The 20,802-nt window shown below is 27.4% G+C and overlaps 1 protein-coding gene across 1 annotated transcript; it reads left to right on the top strand.

Moving 5' to 3' along the window:
- Positions 1-2,494: 2,494 nt before the first annotated feature.
- On the top strand, positions 2,495-20,222 carry LOC100198852 (uncharacterized). The gene is made up of 3 exons (XM_065816564.1): positions 2,495-2,654; positions 8,750-8,855; positions 20,054-20,222. The coding sequence occupies exons 1-3, from the start codon at positions 2,576-2,578 to the stop codon at positions 20,199-20,201; spliced, it is 333 nt and encodes a 110-aa protein (XP_065672636.1). The 5' UTR covers positions 2,495-2,575; the 3' UTR covers positions 20,202-20,222.
- Positions 20,223-20,802: the final 580 nt, after the last annotated feature.

Here is a 20,802-nt window from a genome sequence, read left to right as displayed (position 1 = left end):
CAATATTCTCAAACTTTTTTAGTGTTGTATATAATTTATATATGGGAGTAATACGTGTAAAGTTCTAAAAAGAAATTAGGCTATTTTTTCAAAATACTTTTCTTGCTAAATGATTGGATAAATGGGAACTTAATTTGAAAAAAATTATACCAAGTTAATAATAGTCTATTGATATTAGTAGGTAAATTTTAAAACTGTTTTAAAAAATCTATCGTGTGAGAATCACAGCATAGTCAAGTTTTACCATCTGGTTTATAGTTTGTTACAATGGTTGTCTTTTTTATATCTTAGTCTAATCAAAATCAAATCAAATCAATATATTTTCACTTTAATAATAACTGTATATATATATATATATATATATATATATATATATATATATATATATATATATATATATATATATATATATACAAATGTGCGGGACATTTACAAACAGTTATAAACTGATGACGCGTAAAGACCTATATTATAATTCTAAGACTTAGAATTATAAAAACGATTAGAAAAACAAACTAATTTTTTTAAATCTTTATTTTTAAGAAAAAATTCTGAAAATCACGGATGTTTTGAGTTGTGATGGTTTGTATACGTATTGTACTATATTGCACAAAATCGGATAGAAAAATCATAATTTTTTTTGCTATTATTATTTGGTTTTTTATGAAATTACTCAAATTCACTTTTATTATTCAATATACGTTTCTTGAAATTTGTTTTGATTTAAACATACGCGCAAAAGCCTCTCTTTCAAAATCAGCGAATCAAATTGCGCGTATCTCTGCCTATTCTGAGTCTATTTAGGGTTTCAAAATATGCAACCCGTTGCAGGAAAACAGAAAGAAAAAACACAGGGACTAAAAAGTTTCAGTATGTGTTTTACTATTAATTCCTGTTAATTGGTACTGTGGTTTATCCTCCTCCAGCTAGTTGCCTTATAGAGGCCATATTAACAAGGACCGCAAAGACAAATTCGGCTCCAAACGGAGCGTATAAATACATCTTTTCATTTTTAAAACTGGCTAAGATTGCTTGTGGGTTTGTAATTTTTTTTATTAAAATTGTCAATCTGTAGTTTATGAACTGAAATATTAAATTTAAATTTAAAAACTTTAATTTCCAGATTTTAGAACAAAAAAGATTATATTTTTGAGCAAATGTTTTTGCTCAAAAATCTTTTAGTTTTAAGTTGCTTACGCAATTAACCCAGGTTAACTTAATGTATTAAAATATATTAAAGTAATTATTTTTGAAAAAAAAAGTAAAGTGACTTAACTCAGATAGGTACGTGGACTGATTTTTTAAAATTGAACTAATACTTGAATGTTATATATCATTAAAAAGCCCTCAAATACAGTATTTTAAAGGTGAAAAAATTATGAAAATCGAACAATTCTATATAAAGTTATGACGTTTTTAGTAGGAAATTTTTGATATATAGATTTCTTGATAAAACTGTGGTCAAAAAAAAATTTTTTTTTTCACATGAGTTGTTATAACTTTGCCAATTCTTGTTCAAATATCTATAACTTGGTATCAAAAGATAAATGTAAAAATGGGCTATTAGTTCAAACAACAATTGCAAACTTGCACATATATTTCTTTTTATTATACCATCAACAAAGAGACTTAAAAGGTCTTCATTAGTAACCATTTTGTTATTGTTATTAACAAACTCATCCAAAAAAGTTTCATAAAACATATTTAAATTAACAAGATCGTCGGTTTTTAAGCTTTTTAGAACATCTTCAATGAAATACTTTGTTGACAGAACGGAATATATTTGCAACCAATCAAATAACTGCGGTAAAGTATAGTTTACACAGCAATTTTTAAAAAAGTTTTATTTTTAAATAAATCAGATAGCTACTTTTAATAGCGCAAACCTTATCCAATTTTCTCATATCGTGCAAAGTATAATTTACATTAGCAAGTTTTATAAAATAATAGCAAGTTTTATAAAACCAATTTTGCAACCTCTGCAAAGCATAGTTTTCACTGTAAACTCTTTCCTAATTGTATTTTCTAAAAAAATATAACAAAAATATAAAGATCGGCAATAAGTAAGCTGTTGTTAGACTTCATAATACTAAAATCTATATTTATTTTTTACACCGTCACTTGTAGCACTTGACGGGGTTTAAATCTGCCTCTGCAGTTTAAGAAAAAAAAAAGATAAAAAAACATAATTAAAACAACCTATTTTTATATATAAACGGTTTTTATCATCGGGCTCTTAAATTAAAACTAGTTTTAAACTTGGTGAAAACAGTAAAATTTTAAACGCGTTTAAAATACGACAGTTAAAATGTGTTCTATCGTCAGTATGAACATATACGTTATATATCGATATATACGACATATATATACGATATATATCAATATATACGACGCCAACGAAATTTAATAATCCTGCCTTTACTAGTGGCGCAAACTTGTTGGGAATTTTTTTTGCGTAACTTAAGGACGATCCCCGAAGCGAAAAAAGTTTCATGACGTTATTTATAAACGTCATTGTTTTAAGCGTGAAAAACAAACAAATTAAAAAAAAAAATTACAAATAATTGCAATAAATATGGATTTCCTTCAGCTCCCTTTTATATTTTTAAAACGCAAAAATGCTTCAATTCGTTTATTCAGTGAAAAGCCTGGAGGTGAGAATTATAGTTATCACAATATTAAAGTGTGTATATACGTATATTTTTTAATGTATTTTAAATAGAGTGCTCAATGTAACGTGTATTTTTAAATGAATGTAAATAGAGTGCTCAATCTTTTTAAAAGAACAGAGCAACATTATTCATAAAATTTATGTTATTAGTATTACAATGATTAGGTGTGTTTTTTAGTTTTACTATAATATTTAAAATTTTACTTTAGTAAAATATTACTTGGATAATCTTATACATCTTAATTTGATTTTTTTTTTAAAACGTAAAATCATCTTTCTAAGTCAAGTGTTTAAATTGTTATGTTTTTAAAGTGTAATTTTGATTTAAAAAAATACTATAAATTGTTTATTTGGTTTTTAACATAAAAATTTAGGCGTCATTCAACTACATCCTCCCTCGTTTGTTTTTATGATTGATTATGATTAAATGTATCATGGTAATTCAAAATCATATAAAAATATAAATCTGAAAACTCGAGGAAAGTATTCTAATTTGATATTAAAGTTTAAGAATTACGCTTTAAAGGCTAATATTCATCATCTTTTTCATACTCGAATATGGTTAAACTCCTTTACAAAGTTAACATAAAATCAGCCTGATTTCTACTGTCACTTAAAAGCAAAAATGTTTTAACAAAATGCATCAGTATCTGGCTGATCTCTGAACCTAACCATAACCCTGACCCAAACCCTGTACTTGCACACTATGTATTCTGTACATTCTAAATTATTGGTTTCTAAATAAAAACAGTGTCAAAGAATGTCTTAAAAAGGTGGTGAATATTAACTTAAACATTTTTTTTTTAATTTAAAAGTTTACAAAAAAAATTGCATTGGTATATAATGCTTATAAACCTGGTTATATAAAAGTTTAGCAATGTCATTTTTTTTATAAACTAATATAAAACGAAATGTACATCAGTCATAGAGGTGCCATTCATTTTTGAAATGGTTGTCAAGAAGCATCTTAAATTTTTTTTGTGAAGGTTCTTTTATGACGTCATTAGAAAGAGAGTTCCATTTATTAATTATTTTTACAGAAAAAAAAGTGGATTACAGTACTTTTCTCAAGTTTCCAGACTAATGTTTTCATATGATTCTAAATCAGCATAATGTATTAAATTTTAATATAGATTTAAAAAATTATGTATTAAAAAGTAGAAATTAATACAATCGAGTACCAAACTTTATTTTTGAAAAAACGACTGTTCTGGATGAAATTGATTTGTTTAACATTTATATCATTATGAGATTAACAAACATATATCTAAGAATCACACTGCAAGCATCAATAAAATTTACTTCATTAATGCTCAGACACTATTTTCATAAGCTTCTATAGATCCATTACTTTTTTTCTTTTATTTTTCTTCTATGTCTTTTTTTTCTTCCTATCTTTACTTAGCTTTGCATGCAATCTTCTTTAAAATACTGAGATCTCTGATCTATATATTTTTTCTCCATTGTAGACTTTTAAAAAGGTTTTGGAAGACCATTTAAGTAGCTTATAAGATTCTTATAGGCAATTTAAAAATCACTGCTAACAATATTATAAGCTTTTTTTTCCTATGAATATTTTATTTTTCTTTTTTAATGTGTTTTAAATTATTAACACAAATGCGTTTTAAATGCAAAAATTGTAATTAATAGAATTTATATATAGCTAATTTTAGTGTTATTTCTTTTGATATACTAAGAACAGTCTAGATTAGTTCTGTCACCTTTTTTACTAGAAGAAAATGCAAGTTTTCATGTGAAGCTATTTTCTATTATAGTTTTGTCTTTGCTTTTTCATATTTATCTGTCAGGTTGTATCAAAAGACAATTTTTTTACTTGTAATGCCTACATCTTTATGCAATTTTTTAGCAGAAAAATTGCATAAAGATGTAGGCATTACTTGTTTCAACTTTATATAATTTTGCTGAATGTTTTTGTTTTCTGCTCAAGATTTTTAGTAGAAAAACACTGTTTCATTATCATTTTTCGGAGCAAGTTCCAATTTTTATTTAAAATAAAATAGTTTTTTTAGTTGCTGATCTGATGATGGTCACAAATAATAGTGGTTATATATTAAAAATTGTGTATTTAAAAATCAGACTTAACCATTTACATTGGTTATATAACTTACTTGTTAAGTCAACATTGGTTATATAACTTACTTGTTTTTTTCAACATGTAATAATAATTTATTTACTTTATTTATACTGAAATTGTTAAAATAAGACTTTTAATACCAAATACAATTGGTTTTGTAATAATTGCCCACTATCTGGTTTTTAATCATTAAGGCCATAATTGTGCCATTATGGCACAATTATGGTCTAAATGATTATAAACCGTGAGTAAAACCGTAAAATAGTGATAGATAGTTATGCCCATAATTAAGAGGTTTGAATGTCTGTTAATATACCAACTGTTATGGTACTTGAATTTGACGTAAATTAAATACTTCTTCTGCTTATTGTCGTAAATGTAAAATTTCTTGTGATCAGTTGTAGTAAGAAGTTTCTTTTAGAAAAAAACTGATTTTAGTTATGTTTTTGATATCTTTTACTTATTATCACTGTTACAATGATATATAAAACTCTAGCATATATTATTATACTATTAATGCAAATATTTTAAAACATTTTTAATGTCTTTATCTTAAAACATTAAACACATTAAAATGTAATCGAACCATTGAAGACATTCAAAAACAATTATTCTAATAATGAATAATAAATACTAAATACTTAAGTATGTAAAATAAAATTATAATTGTAACTTAATGAAGACATCTTTTATGTGACTTTTGTGTCACAGTATTATTAACCTTGAATTACAGCAATATTAACACCACCACCACCATCACTGCTTTTTTTGGTTCTATCAGACTATTCCATAATCTAAAAAATGATAAAAAAGCTTATCTTAAAGTTTAGAGCTCGAAATAATAAACTTTTTTGTTCTGGACAATTTTTCTGATAAATACTCAAGTTTGACGGACATGTCCGATAAAAATTAAAGAAGTACGACGGAAAGCTGTTCCTAAAAAATCTAAGCTCAACAAACTAAAATTTGAAAAGAAAAATATATTTATGTTGTGTTATTTAAAAATTAAGATACCATGCAAAATGCTTTGTAATTTATTACAAGTATATCAAATACATAAATTTAATAAAGTTATTTAATAAAGTAGTAAGTTTACTTACTACTTTATTAAATAAAGTAACAAATTAATTATAATGATTGTTTACAATAAACCCATTTTATTTAAATTATCAAAGAATATTATACATAATTACATTTATATAAATATGTATTTTTTTATAAATCTCTTCAAACTTTTTCTATGATTAATTTTAAAAAGACTTTATAGTGAAAAACTTTAGCGCGAAAACAAACATTACTTAACAACTCAAATTTAATAATGTAATAAAAAATACTGGTTTTTATAAACATTAAAATAACTATTACGTTCAAATTTTTATAAAATAAATATAAAAGAGGTTTAAAAGCTAAAATATTTGTATAAAAATGATAAAATAAATACTAAACTATAAATTTAAATTAATAACTGATTGCAACATTTTAATATTAATGATAAAAACCGGACGATTTAATTCAAAAAAAATGTAATGCTCTAGCGTCTTTTAAAAAATGAATTAACTCAAAAAAATGACGTATTTTATTAACATAGCTGTGTGTTCAACTTCAATTTTTTCAAATTATTTATCTTATTGAGAAAGGTTGAAGGTTAGCTGCAAGAGTACAGGGACAGATCAATATTTAAAAGTATGGGGCGTTTGATGTACCCTACCCTAGGTACAAGACTTGATAGCTTCATGCAAAATGTCATCTATTAACAAATCCACATCGAGAGTAAACTTATTGAACATCACATTTAGTACTTAAGTAACAAACAATATTATCTACTAGAACCTATAGAAAAGCATTTCCTCTAGGATTGTAAAACAATATAAGATAAAAACAGCAAGACTTTACTTTAGACCATCAAAAAGCGTTTTCTAATTATAATATGCCGTTGCAGTGCTTTCTGAGTATCAAAATAGGATTAAGAAATAATTTTTTTTTAGACTAATCTGCTGATTGAGAAGCATAACTTAGAACTTTTTAGATTTCAAATAGTGGGGTGGCCCTAGGTAAAAGGAGGCTCTAGGTACACAAACTTCCCCTATCTTGTATGTCTTTTACAAAATATTGTTTTTTGGATGTCTTTCACAAAAATTGAAAAAATAATTGTGTTTTGTTTAGCCTTGATGTTTTATTATGATTTTATGGTTTTATTATTTTAGGTTTGTTTATCATGAAGCTACCTACATTTGATGTTTAATTTTTTACAAGAATTTTTATATAAAATTATTTGAAACACAGGGGTTATTATTTCATTTTACTTCACTAAGTACGTTGTTCTACCAAAAATTAAAGTTGCAAGTTTTATTAAATTATACAAACTAGAGTTGTTATTGGGAAGGTTTCATAAATTTCTAGAAAAAAAATTCTTTCGATGTTGACTTAATTGTTTTCGTATTGAATTCAACAAAACATTTAAAATCTTCGATGTTCATTTTGCAAGTACTCATTCCAAATTATAAGCATTTTGCAAATTGAGTTTCAAAATAAAGCTTTTTTGCTACCTACGAAATCTTTTTTTTTCCTATATATATTATTAGTTTTATATTCATATCAAGTAGTCAACTTGAAGTTCAACCTGGACAAAATTGGTAATTGATTTAATTTAGGTTTTTTTTTCCTTATTAACTTTCTGACTTATTTTACAAACATTTCATAAATGATTTTATATGGTTTATAGTATAGAAACTAAGAAAAGGTCTAAAATGATTGTTGTAAGTCTTGAGGGGTTACACATATGTATGTGTAACATATATGTACATACAATGTACATATATGTACAAAATGATACTAAATCTTAGAGATCTGCAGAGTACCTTGCCTAAATCCAATTTCTGGCAGTTTTTCTGGGTCCAAGCTGGCACCCAACACATCTATTTTTTCCATGTATCCAAAAAAACTTGTGGAAAACCATAACTGAGTGAGGTATCTGGAACATCACAAATAAGTATATGTAATGTTTAAACTTTATTTATGTTTTACTCTGCCCTCTTTTACATAAAATTAGGAAAATCGTCACCCTTATATAAAAGTAGTATACTCTTCTAATTTTTGATAAAAGTTGATTTAATAAAATATTAAGTTATTGATTAAGTATTAAAAACACATTTTCAAAGTTGCAACAAACAATGCATTGGAAGAAACAAGTTTAAGAGATGAGAAGTCTGTTGTATGCATTGCTTTTGTTGTAAATTAGCTATTTAGTGTTAAGAAGCCTTTGTTATGTTTATTTATGTTTGGTGATATATTTTTTGTTTATCTTAGTTCATATTAGTATTTATATAACAACTTATTTTTATTATTATTGTTAGTACTGTTTAGGTGCATTGTCTGTCTTATTTATCTTGGTAATACTCTACATTACTGACTATGTATTCATGATGTTGAAGATCTTGATTGTTTTAGAGATTTTTATTTATTATTATTTTTACTTTTTACTCATTTATCTTGCTAAAGAATTTATGGCCTAATAAGTATTTATGGCCTACTAAAATTTATTTTATTTTAAATACATTTCATTATGACCTTAATTTTTTAACTTTGAAATACAAACCTTGATAAAAATAGCTGCTTTAAAGTAAGTTAATAATAGTTAAAGGTTTAAGGTAGTTAGTTAAGTCTATTAAAGGTAGAGTTGTATTATTATATAAACTTCTTATTTCTTGTTAAAAAAGCACTCTACCACTATATCAGAGACTTTTTTGTTTGTTAATTTTGATAAGAAGACACTATATCTACCACTATATCAGAGACTTTTTTGTTTGTTAATTTTGATAAGAAGACACTATATCTACCACTATATCAGAGACTTTTTTGTTTGTTAATTTTGATAAGAAGACACTATATCTACCACTATATCAGAGACTTTTTTGTTTGTTAATTTTGATAAGAAGAAATAAACATTTATAAGTTACATATCCGCTTGTTTTTTTTTTAATTAGACCAATTTATGGGTATACCAAATCAGCATACAGTTTCAAATAGTGATCGATTCTGGTTGAAGTACACCGGGACCATGGCTGAAAAAGATATAGGTAAAGAAATCAGGTAAAAGACTCATGTTTTGCTTTATTAGCTGTATTTATAACAGTTTATTTTTAAGATAGTTGCACTCAATTAAACAAAATGTTGATGATTTACGCGCTGCTTATGAAATTTTATCTATGAAGATACCTTTTTTAGGTTCTAACTCAAACATACAGTGGTATTGCTTGCTCCAAAAAGCCAATACATGATTTTCTTTTAAAAGCCTATTTATGCTGGATTTTCTCAAATATGTTTGATTTGAAGTCCCATAAATAAATAATGGCTACCTTTTATATCATGTAACCTAGAGTAAACTAATTAGATTTAGATTTCATTATAAAAAGAGCTTTTATCATGATATAGATAATGATAGATTTTAAATAAAGATTGAATGTTAACAGAATGTAGAAAATATTATAATATAAATATATTAAAATATAATTAATAATAAAAATATATTATAATATAGTATATTATAATATAAGGGTAAAGGGGTAAATAGATTCTATCTGTTGACCAGCCTCACACCCCTTCTTCATCTATTAGGCTGGCGCAGATGTATTTTTAATACATTGTTTCCCATTTAGGATGTTGAATACTGGTCCTCTTGACTCAATGCATGGGTTTTGCTTGTGTCTCTGTTTTTATGACTAGGCAACTCATTCTATTATCTCCTAATAAGGGTACAGCTCTAAATCTCAGTTTTATGGTTCTCAGGCCGGCTGGTAGTCAGGTTTCCCAAACTCTGTGGTAGCTCTCAGAGAGGCTGATTCCATCAACAGCTGAAAAATATCAAAGTATTAACAGTGCCATGGATAGTGTCCTTGTTTGTACTATTGGTGTGCATTACGGAGGCCACATTTGGAGCTTTGCTCTACATTGCTCTCCTTCATCTCAAGACTGCACTCTTTTTGATGTTATTTCTGATCATATTGACCAAGCCCTTTATCCATCAGCCAATATAGTTGTTGTCGGTGACTTTAATGCTCACCACTTTAAATGGCTTGGCTCTAGTGTCAGTGATTCTGCAGGCATTAAAGCCCATAACTTTTGCCTTTCACAATCCTAAAACTCAAATAGTCAACTTTCCAACTCGCTTTCCTGACAATCCGAATCATTTACTTTCTCTACTCAACTTATGTCTTGTTTCTGATCCTAGTCAGTGCTCAGTTTCTCCACATTTACCCTTAGGTGCTTCTGATCACAGTTTGATCTCTCTAAAACTAATATCTCATTCTTCTTCATCACCTAAATCCCCCTATTATCGGACCTCTTACAACTACAGTTAAGCTGACTGGGATTCTTTCCGTAATTTTCTTTGTGATGGCCCTTGGGTAGAAATCTTTTGTCTTCCTGTCGACAAATGTGCTTCTTCCATAACTTCGTGAATTCAGGTTGGCATGGAATCTTTTGTTCCCTCTCGACGATTCTAGGTCAAGCCTCACTCTCCTCCATGGTTTTCCTCACAATGTGCTGTGATTGCCAATCGAAACTGTTACTTCCATATTTATCAGCAAAACAATTCTCCAGAAAACAGACGTCTGTTTATTACTGCTAAAAAAATTGTAAAAAAGTTTTGTCTAACGCCAAAACCCGCTATTCTCAGGTCATGAAATCTCGTATCTCATCTCAAAAATTAGGCTCTCATGATTTCTGGAGAATCTTTAATAGTATTAATAATAAGGGAAAATCTTTAATTCCACCTCTCTTGTATGGTTCAGACTTTGTCACCTATCCTAAAGATAAAGCTGAATTGTTTACTAAAAACTTTTCATCAATATCATATCTTGATTCGACTAGTTGCGTTCTACCGGATATTGCCAACAAACAGTTTGATCTATTGCTTGACATTCATATCACTCCAGCTTTTGTATCTAAAGTGATTTCCTGTCTAGATACTTCTACAGCTTGTGGCCCGGACAACACACCTGTTATTGTCTTGCAGAAGTGTTCTCCGGAGCTATCGTCTATACTCTCAAAACTATTCAACAAGTGCTTATCAAAGTCTTATTTTCCAGCCTGCTGGAAAGCAGCATCTGTTATCCCCATCTTCAAAAATTCTGGAGAGCGATCTGATTCGTCTAACTACCGTCCCATTAGTCTTCTTAATATCATAAGCAAGGTTTTTGAATCTTTAATTAACAAACACTTAATTTCTCATCTTGAATCTAATAACTTACTTTCTGACCATCAATATGGATTTCGATCTTCTTGTTCTACAGCTGATTTGCTAACAGTAATAACTGATAGGTTTTATCATGCATTAGATAAAGGCGGAGAGGTTAAGGCCATCGCTCTTGACATTTCAAAAGCTTTTGATAAAGTTTGTCATGCTGGTCTTCTTCATAAGCTTTCTTCTTATGGTGTATCCGGCAACATATTTAAGATTATTGAATCCTTCCTTTCCAATCATAGTAAAAAAGTTGTCCTCAATGGACAGCACTCTTCTTCTTATTCTGTAACTTCAGGGGTTCCTCAAGGTTCTATTCTTGGCCCTATACTCTTTTTAATTTACATTAACGATCTTCCAGATATTCTCACATCTAAGGTGGCATTGTTTGCTGATGATACTACCATTTATTCTTGTCGTGATAAGAAACCAACACTCTCTGATTGCTTGGAGGGGGCGCTTGAGCTTGAAAAGGATCTCACTTCTGCTGCAGCATGGGGCTTACAGTGGCTGTTGAACTTTAATACAGATAAAACTCAATTTTTTTCAGCCTATCGTTATTGCAATAATTTAGATCTTCCTATATTTATGAACGGTGATGTACTCGATGAGTCATCTACTCTTCATTTTCTAGGATTAACTCTTACTTTCAATCTTTCTTGGAAACCATATATCAAATCAGTTGCAATATTAGCATCTGCTAAGGTTGCATCTCTTTATCAAGCTCGTCGCTTTCTTACTTTGGATTCTATTCTCTATCTCTATAAATCTTAAATCCGGCCTTGTATGGAATACTGTTGCCATATCTGGGGCGGTTCTTCTAATGATGCCCTTTCTCTTTTAGACAAGGTGCAAAAACGCATTGTAAACATAGCTGGACCTGCTCTTGCAGCCAACCTCCAACCATTATCACTTCATCGTTATGTTGCTTCTCTTTCTCTTTTCTATAAATACTATAGTGGGCATTGCTCTAAAGAGCTAGTGTCTCTTGTGCCATCTACTAAAATTCATTCTCGTGTTACTCGTCATTCAATTAAGTGTCATCCTTTTTCTGTGACTGTTCCTAAGTGCTCCAAAAAGCTTATTCGTCTAGTTTTTTTCCTCGAACATCAGCTCTTTGGAATTGGCTTCCTTTTTTTTGCTTTCCTGATTCATATAATTTTCAATCCTTTAAGTCGTCTGTCAATCGTTATTTTGCTCTACAATCTTCATCTTTTCTCTTTTAGTAACATCCAACTTTAATTAGTGGCTGCTTGCAGCCTTGTTGGAAGCAAAGATGTTTAAAAAAATATATATTATAGTATAATTAAAAAATATAAATAATATAATTCATAAAATGAAAATTGCTATGCAATAATTCTTATAAATTTTACACAATAGTGTAATAATTTTAATTTTTTATTTCAGTCTTTCTAATCAAAAATATTTACATTTAAATCAGTGCTCTTTTTCAAATTTTTATTTTATTTTATAAAAATGGCATTGTGTTTATAATTTTATTTACAATGATAATTATACTTTTGAGAGAAAATTTTTTTTAGTTAACATTAACATTCTTTTAGAAATTCTCACATCTAAGGTGGCAAAATTTTGGTATATTCGCTGATGATACTAACATTTATTTTTGTCTTGATAAGAAGCGTAAACTCTCTGATTGCTTAGAGGGAGCATTAAAGCTTTAAAAATATCTCACTTCTGCTAGAGCATAGGGCTCTCAGACTTATTCAGGATTCTCTTCTTTATCTCTATAAATCACTAATCCATACTTGTATGGAATACTGTTGCCATATCTAAAGAGGATCTTTGAATCATGTCCTTTCTTTTTTAGACAAAGTTCAAAAGCACATAGTAAATATAGTTGGTCCTGCTCTTGCAGCCAACCTTTAAAAACAAAACTTTTTTAAGTTTTTTATTTAAATTTCATCTACAGAGTAATCATGACTAGAAAACTCTTGGTCAAGTGACTCAAACTCTGGCTCAGGTGACTCTTTATTTGAAACATTTATTGGTTCAGGAGATTTATCTAAAACATTTATTGATTCGTGAGATTTATCTGAAATATTTATTGGTTCTTTGGGCAAGATTGGTTGTTGTGCTGCACACATATCTATGACTTCAAGTTTTGAATTTAGCAAAACAAACACTAATTTTGCTGCTCTTTCATTTTCAATCTGTTTCTTTTGGCACTATGATTGCTTTCATAACTGCTAAAACTTCTTTCACAAGCAGCACTTGTAGCAGGAAGGTGAAGAATTTTTGCTGCTACTTTTGATAATTCAATAGATGAACATAATTTCTTCCATCAGTTTAGAGCAAATCTTAGGTCAATAGCTTTCCATATAAAACTTTTTGAAGAAACTCCTCCTATATATTTGCTAAATCAGACATCAAAATATCTATGTTGGTATTAGATGAGTTTACAGTAGTTAAATAGATTACCTCACATGCATCAATCTGTTAAAAAATTTAGACATTTAGATACTTGGGGTCAAGTAGATTAACAGCCATATGAATTTTTGTTAAGCAAATTTTTTTTCTTTGAGCAAATAGTTTTTTTATTTATATTTTCCATTTTCATTTTTAGTTTCATTTTTAGTTCCTCTTCTTTTGTTAAGGGACTGTGTACTATGTTTTGATTAATGTTATTTTCTAAGTTGTAAAAGATTTCAACTTGAGACGATAACATTGGGCAGTCGGCTTCTGTTATCTTGATTGCATCAGCTATTGATATATATTGATTGATAGCAAACTGATATGTAATTGGTGGAAATCTCTAGCAGCTTTTAAAATTTTCAAACCTTATCCCAAAAAAATATCTGATAACAAGCTATTTTTTGTTGTAGAATTTAATACACATTGCTCAAAGATGGCCAAAGATTTTAAAGGTTGTTTATTTTTCTGTATACTCTTAAGGCACGCTACAGTAGAACCCCACTATTAATTGATAGATTTTAATCATATATCCTAATTTAATAATATAAAATTAAAAATAAATTAGATTACTATATAAAACTATGTTTTCAATTAATTGTATACTTTAAAAAATTATTACTTTCATGTAAATACAAAACAAACTTTTTAGTTATAAAATTAGAAAAGTTTTTGAATGTGAAGAACTAATTTAGGGGGTAAGAGTTGGGAGAGACTTAAAAATATTTAAAAAAAAAAACTGTATTTATTATTTTTTCTTAAAATAAATATATATCTATTTAAATTTTACCTTAAGTCAGTGAATTCCATAAAATAGGCGATGATGAAGGTTATGTCAATACAAAGTTGATAACTGCTTCATATCTGCAAAATAGAAATAATTTTCAAGTTTTAATTTTTAAATTATTTATATAAATTATACATATATATTTAATATACATGTGTATTTGTTTAAATTTATTAAACTAATACTCACCTAACATTACACCATCCATCACACATAAGTCCTACAGAATCTGCTGTTGCAAAAAATAATTTTAACATTGCATAATATTCTATTGAATTCTTTATCCAAAAGTGTGTTTGAAATTTCATACTTTGACGAGAGCTAATAAGCTGGACGTAAGGTATTTTAAAAAGTTTTCTGGTATTTATTATCAACTAAACTCATGGGTGACCCGCTTGTGTAAATAGCTTTGGATAAATATGCATTTATTTATTCCTGTAGACATTATTAATCTCAGATAAACAGTTATAAAAAATATACTATACAAAAAAAATGTTGATACATTATCACATTGTTTCATACTATCAAACATTGAACAGGATTTACCACTTTTTGAAATTTTTTTTTAATGTTTTAAAATGTCTGAAATAATGTTTGTGACATGTATTATTACAATGCTTATTTAAAATAAGGTTTTAAAATTTCCATGTTGCTTTACTTTGTGTTGTTTCTGTCATGATTTTTTTTTACATGACTATGTCGTCATTTAAAAACTTCTATTTGATTTCAACTAGACATTTTCTAAATTTCTTAATATGCATGGCCATTCCTGTTCCACCTTTTGATATATTTTGCAAAAAGAACATTGAACTTATTCCATTTCGCTCACCTGGTTTTCTAGCTTAAATAAAATAGTCCCAATTGTTTTTCTTTCTACCCACAGGTTACTTTATTATTGTTGTTCTAACCCAAACAATATGATTACTTTGATTAGAAATCTGATTATTTAATGCTTACAATACCTTATAATGGCTACATTCTGAACTAATTCAGTTATTAGCAAAAAAAAATCTAGTAATAGTAATTATATTATTCAAATTTACTTTAATAAAACTTATGGGAAACTGGTACATTAAGATATTCAAAAAAACTTTATACCACCATTAATATTTTTATGTTTCAAAACAGTTTCCATAAAGGTATAAAATTAGAAAATAAAATTACTACAATATTATTTATAACATGATTAACTTGTTTCTCTACCTTTAATGAGTTCCATCGACTTTGGACATCTTTCTGAATATTAGCCTTCTTTTTATTGGGATGAGAATTTTACCATATGAGGCCATCAATAATTTAAGCAATGCTACTTTATCCATATTTGTATAATTGATTTATCAGTATTCTATATATCGCAATCAAAATAATGATATTGCTCCTGTCAGCACAATCTGTTTAAAATAATTTCTTTAGGCCGCTTAGGAGCAGTTAGTGTTTGGTATTTGCAATAATGACTTTGTGTGTTGCATTGCATCATATTTTACAAGTTGCTAGAGAGCAATTAGAGTTTCGTATTTGAAATAATGACAAATGAGCAAATCTTAATTTTATATACAAATAGTTGACATTTTTAAACAATAAGATTTGCAGTCAAATGGTAATACAATAATAAGCTGTTGATAAATTTTTAATTTATTCAATGTTTCTGCGAAACTTATATTTAATTATGCAAAATATAAGCAAATATAATTTTTTTTTACCACATTGTAGATGTAAATACTTTTAAAATTTGTTTGTATAAACTTAAAAAAAAATTTTAATTGGTCTCAAGCCCTCCTCCCCATTGTCATTCACCTGATGTGATAATAAACCTGATGTGATAATACGCCTGGTTCTTCTACAACTAATTCTCTATAACAATGAACTTATTACACTACTTATAGGTTGATCAGTATTTTTTTAATGACTTTCTTGAGGTCTCATTCTATTCCATGGTTATCTCCTTTATAATTTATAATCTCCTTTATGCATTACTACTATTTCTTCTTTTTGACAAAAACAATTCTTTAGAGAACAATTATCTTTTTTATCTGATGCTGATGATGATGTCATTAAAAGGTCCATTGTTCTCAAATTACTTAATCTTGTATTTCATCTCAAAAGATTTAGAGACATTTGGATAATCTTTAGTAGTTAACAAGTTTAACTCATACCATCTCATAACATACCATCTTTCAAAGATGGGCCTAATCTTATGATAATTCTTTATTAAGTTCACCTTTCTAATCTTGTGATAATTCTTTTTGTTAAGTTCACCTTTTTAAGGCTCCAGGGATCTTCGACAGTTGAGGAGGTTAAGTTAAAATTTACTATGTTTTACTTGCTACTTTTGTACTGTATTTATTTAATTTAGTTGAGCAAACCTATCAAATATATATTAGTAAATACTTTTGTAATGCAACCATAAATGCCGTAGTGGTGTAGTGGTAGAGCGCTCGCTTCATAAGCGAGAGGTTCCGAGTTTGATTCCCATCACGTCCCTAGTAGTACCACGCTCAACTTGTTTCTCCGCGCAACGGCCTTGTTTGTCAAGGTTCGTGTTTCGGAATTATAGAGTTGAGAGAGGGTTATAACCACAAGTAGCCTCCTCATCTGTAGTGGCCTTCTCGGCCTTAGGGAGGTGAATTACAAAAAAAAAAAAAAAAATCCATTAAAATAAATAAAGAGTGAAAAGGAATTCTTGTTTGCAATTTCATATGCTGTATTATAAAGTTATTAGTACCAATAATATCCATGATATCATGATATCATGAACTTCCTGCAATGATATGATATCATCAATATCCTGTGATCATGGTATCATGATTTATGATTTATGAACATGAATATGATTTTTGATCATGATCATGATTATGGTTTATGATATCATCAACTTCCTGGAACAATACATCTATCATGTGCAAAAGTTTTAAAACCCTTCAAATCTACTAAAAGTTCAGCCTATCAAGAACTTTAAACATTTCTGTTGTGAGTTGTAGCCAAGAGTTTTTACCATTTTTACTGAACTACTCTCGGGTGTTTAATACAAGGCGGATTGGAAATAAAATGAATGGTGGGAATTTTTTTTCCAGATTTAGTAAATGATGCTGTTTTAATAAAAGGGTGGGTGGAAATTTATCTCAAATTAAATAAACTCAGGATTATATTATTTGAATTGGGTACAAAATAACAAGTGTTTATCATAAAATCAATTGAACTTAATATGCTTATAAGCTTTTTACTATGATAAGGAATATGATGTTGTTAATAGTGAAGCAAAAGATAATTTTCAACCAAATCGAGATTTATGAGATTTTTATACAAAGTTTCTTTCTTAATAGAAAGTAAAAAAATAATAAATGTAATAATGATAGTAATTAAGAAATTTTTAAACTTTCTGAAATTGACACAGATAGATTTGGATGTCAAACCTTACATTCCTTGTTTTAAATAAAATCTTGCCGTACAAGATTTAACTCCGTACAAAATCATGATAATTTTCTAGAATTATAATCGAGATTCTGCAATAAAATATAAAGAAAAAAGAAAAAAAAGAGTAAAGTTTATTGGATGTAACTTTAACAAATATCATTATTTTATAATATGACTAAAAAATCCATCAATAAAGAGCTATTTCTAATTTAAAAATAAAATTTTTATTTAGCTTCTTAGAACTAAACAAGTTTGGTTCTCAGACACAACCTCTTAAATGAAAAAACGTGCCCAGGCAGACTATGCCAAGAGTTGTCTAGAAAACAGAAAAAAACTTTTTAAAGTTTTCACTAAACATATTCAAAAAGCTGGTGTTATTGTTTCATACATACCATTTCTTGAAGGCTGAAAAAGATAAGGTTAATGAGTCGTCATTCAACCAAAAAATCAAAACCTACCTCTTGCCATAAAGTAAAAGTGGATTGATTATCATGGAATTACCATCATTGGTCTGCTGAATATTGGATAAATAAAGTTTGTTTACAATTTTGTTACTTACACTTTATTTTGAAATTATCTACCTATTCAAGTAATGATGGAAAATAGCATTTGGTCTTTTAAGACAAAACGAGTTTTGTTAAGAGTTACTGAAAAAGCTTATAAGAGATTTTTAAAATGTTTTTTTTTTTCACTTAAATGTATATCATCGATAGTTCAGTGGTTTAGTGCACTGTGTTGTTTCTGAGGGTTCAAAACCGCCACTTAGCATAATACATTTTTCAGTTTTTACAATATATATTTATAGCAAAAAAATATATCTAGCAAAAAAGACTTTAAATTGGTTAAATAAAATTTTAAAGTTTTCTCATACTACAAAGAGATTAATTACAATCAGATCATCGGCATAAGAGATTTATAAAATCTCTTATACCGATATCACAGGTCAACAAAAAAAAAATTTTATTGTTTATTTTTTTATTATTTATTTTTATATACAGATAAGTAATAAATAAATAAAAACTTTTTTATTTATTACTTATCTGTATAAAAATTTCCTATACTTCTTTATAAAAACTTGCTAAGTGACTCTTACTTGCAATTACCTTGATTGTTATGGCTACCAAGAGTTGCGTGCCAAACACGATGAGTGGACACTATTACTACTGCTACTACTACTACTACTACTACTACTACTACTACTACTACTACTACTACTACTACTACTACTACTACTACTACTACTACTACTACTATACACATAAGTGTGTGTGTATATATATATATAGAAAGCCTGAAGGCTGGATTTTTGATGCTTCAGATGACACTTTCAGGAATTGTGCGAACTAAAATACCCCAAAATGTGTGCTCTTTCCACCCTGAATATGAAGGTGACAAATTAATAAATTATATTTTTCAGCATGTTATACTAAATTTGAATTCATAGACAGGTCTATGAAGTTCAAGATTTATGACAATATAAAATTTCCACCTTCCCCAAATTGAGAGGGTTGTAAACTTCACATGGTCATAACTTTCGAACACTAAAAAAATGTTACATGAAATTGAAAACCTGTTGATGAATTTAAATTTATGTACTAAAAAATTTTAAATAATATGCTTAAAAAATTTATTTTATTAGTTCTTTACCCTCACATATATAGACAAAAAATAGTGCTCAAAGTTTTAAAAGAACAAGCCAAAAATAAGTTTCCAGAAAATCACTTACGAATTTTTATTTTATTTTACACTGTGCTGCATCTATAGAGACTCACCAGGAATGATTTCTGATGTCTTTATAAATGAAATAATACACACACACACACACACACACACACACACACACACACACACACACACACACACACACACACACACACACACACACACACACACACACACACATATATATATATATATATATATATATATATATATATATAATAAATATATTATATATACATATATTATATATATATATTATATATATTTATATATATATATATATAAATGTATCTATATATATATATATATATATATATATATATATATATATATATATATATATATATATATATATATATATATATATATATACATATATATATATATATATATATATATATATATATATATATATATATATATATATATATACATATATATATATGTATCTATACATATATATATATTAATATATATACATATATATAAAATATGATTTATATATATATATAAATATATATATATATATACATATATGTATGTATATAAAATATGATTTATATATATATATATATATATATATATATATATATATATATATATATATATATATATAAAAATATATATAAATCATATTATATATATATATATAAATCATATTATATATATATATAAAATGTCTTATATATTTTACTTTAGTGTTAGTATGATGCAAAAAGCAGTGGAACGACGTCGTATTGCAACTAATATTGGTGTAATGTTGATTGGTACTATTACATTATTTTTTGTTTTGAGATCAACAAGACAAAAACGTGATGCTAAACTTGCTGAATTGATGAAAGAATAAATATTAAAAAAAAAAAAACAATTTTTTTGGTTTTCATCTTTCCTAGCTATTCGAAATGATGTAAAAATTTCAAGTAATAATCGTTATGAATATTATTTAAATGACTGATTACTACTTAAAATTTGGTATAATATGAGGTATTCGATAATAAAATGGTATAAATATTTTAGATTTGCAACTTCTCATTTTTTTTTCTTCATAATTTTACAATGTAAAAACGGTCACCTGCATTATAGGATTACCTTGCGAAATTTCAGCACTGTTATCGAATAGGTTTTTGAGATATCACACCCTGTAAATATCCATGGCTAACATCACCCGAAAGGACCGAACAAATCCTTTTAGATGGGCATTATATAGACCTAGTGTGAACATTTAGAGCTGTTTTTGAAATCTTTTAACTACGTCCGAGCCATTTTTTTCATTTTTAAGTTATATAGTGAAAATAACCAAAATCCAAGATTTTCCAAAAAAATAAACAGCTCAAAATCATAAATTACAGTGATTTTTTTAAGTTGTAGGTATATAGAGATCATAATAAAATAATTTTAAGTCATTTCAAACATCCCAGAAGGTCAAATAATTATTGGAAATTAAAAAA

This window comes from Hydra vulgaris, chromosome 13, assembly GCF_038396675.1.
Source record: "Hydra vulgaris chromosome 13, alternate assembly HydraT2T_AEP".
NCBI classification, from domain to species: domain Eukaryota; kingdom Metazoa; phylum Cnidaria; class Hydrozoa; order Anthoathecata; family Hydridae; genus Hydra; species Hydra vulgaris.
The sequence above is the reverse complement of the archived record's forward strand: the minus strand, read 5'-3'. Positions and strand labels throughout refer to the sequence as shown.

Bases quoted from the DNA above. Each gene is read 5' to 3' on its own strand.
- LOC100198852 (XM_065816564.1), top strand. From the start codon at position 2,576: ATGGATTTCCTTCAGCTCCCTTTTATATTTTTAAAACGCAAAAATGCT. The intron at 2,655-8,749 runs GTGAGAATTATA...TTTTTTAATTAG, and splicing joins ATTCAGTGAAAAGCCTGGAG to ACCAATTTATGGGTATACCA. The intron at 8,856-20,053 runs GTAAAAGACTCA...ATTTTACTTTAG, and splicing joins GATATAGGTAAAGAAATCAG to TGTTAGTATGATGCAAAAAG.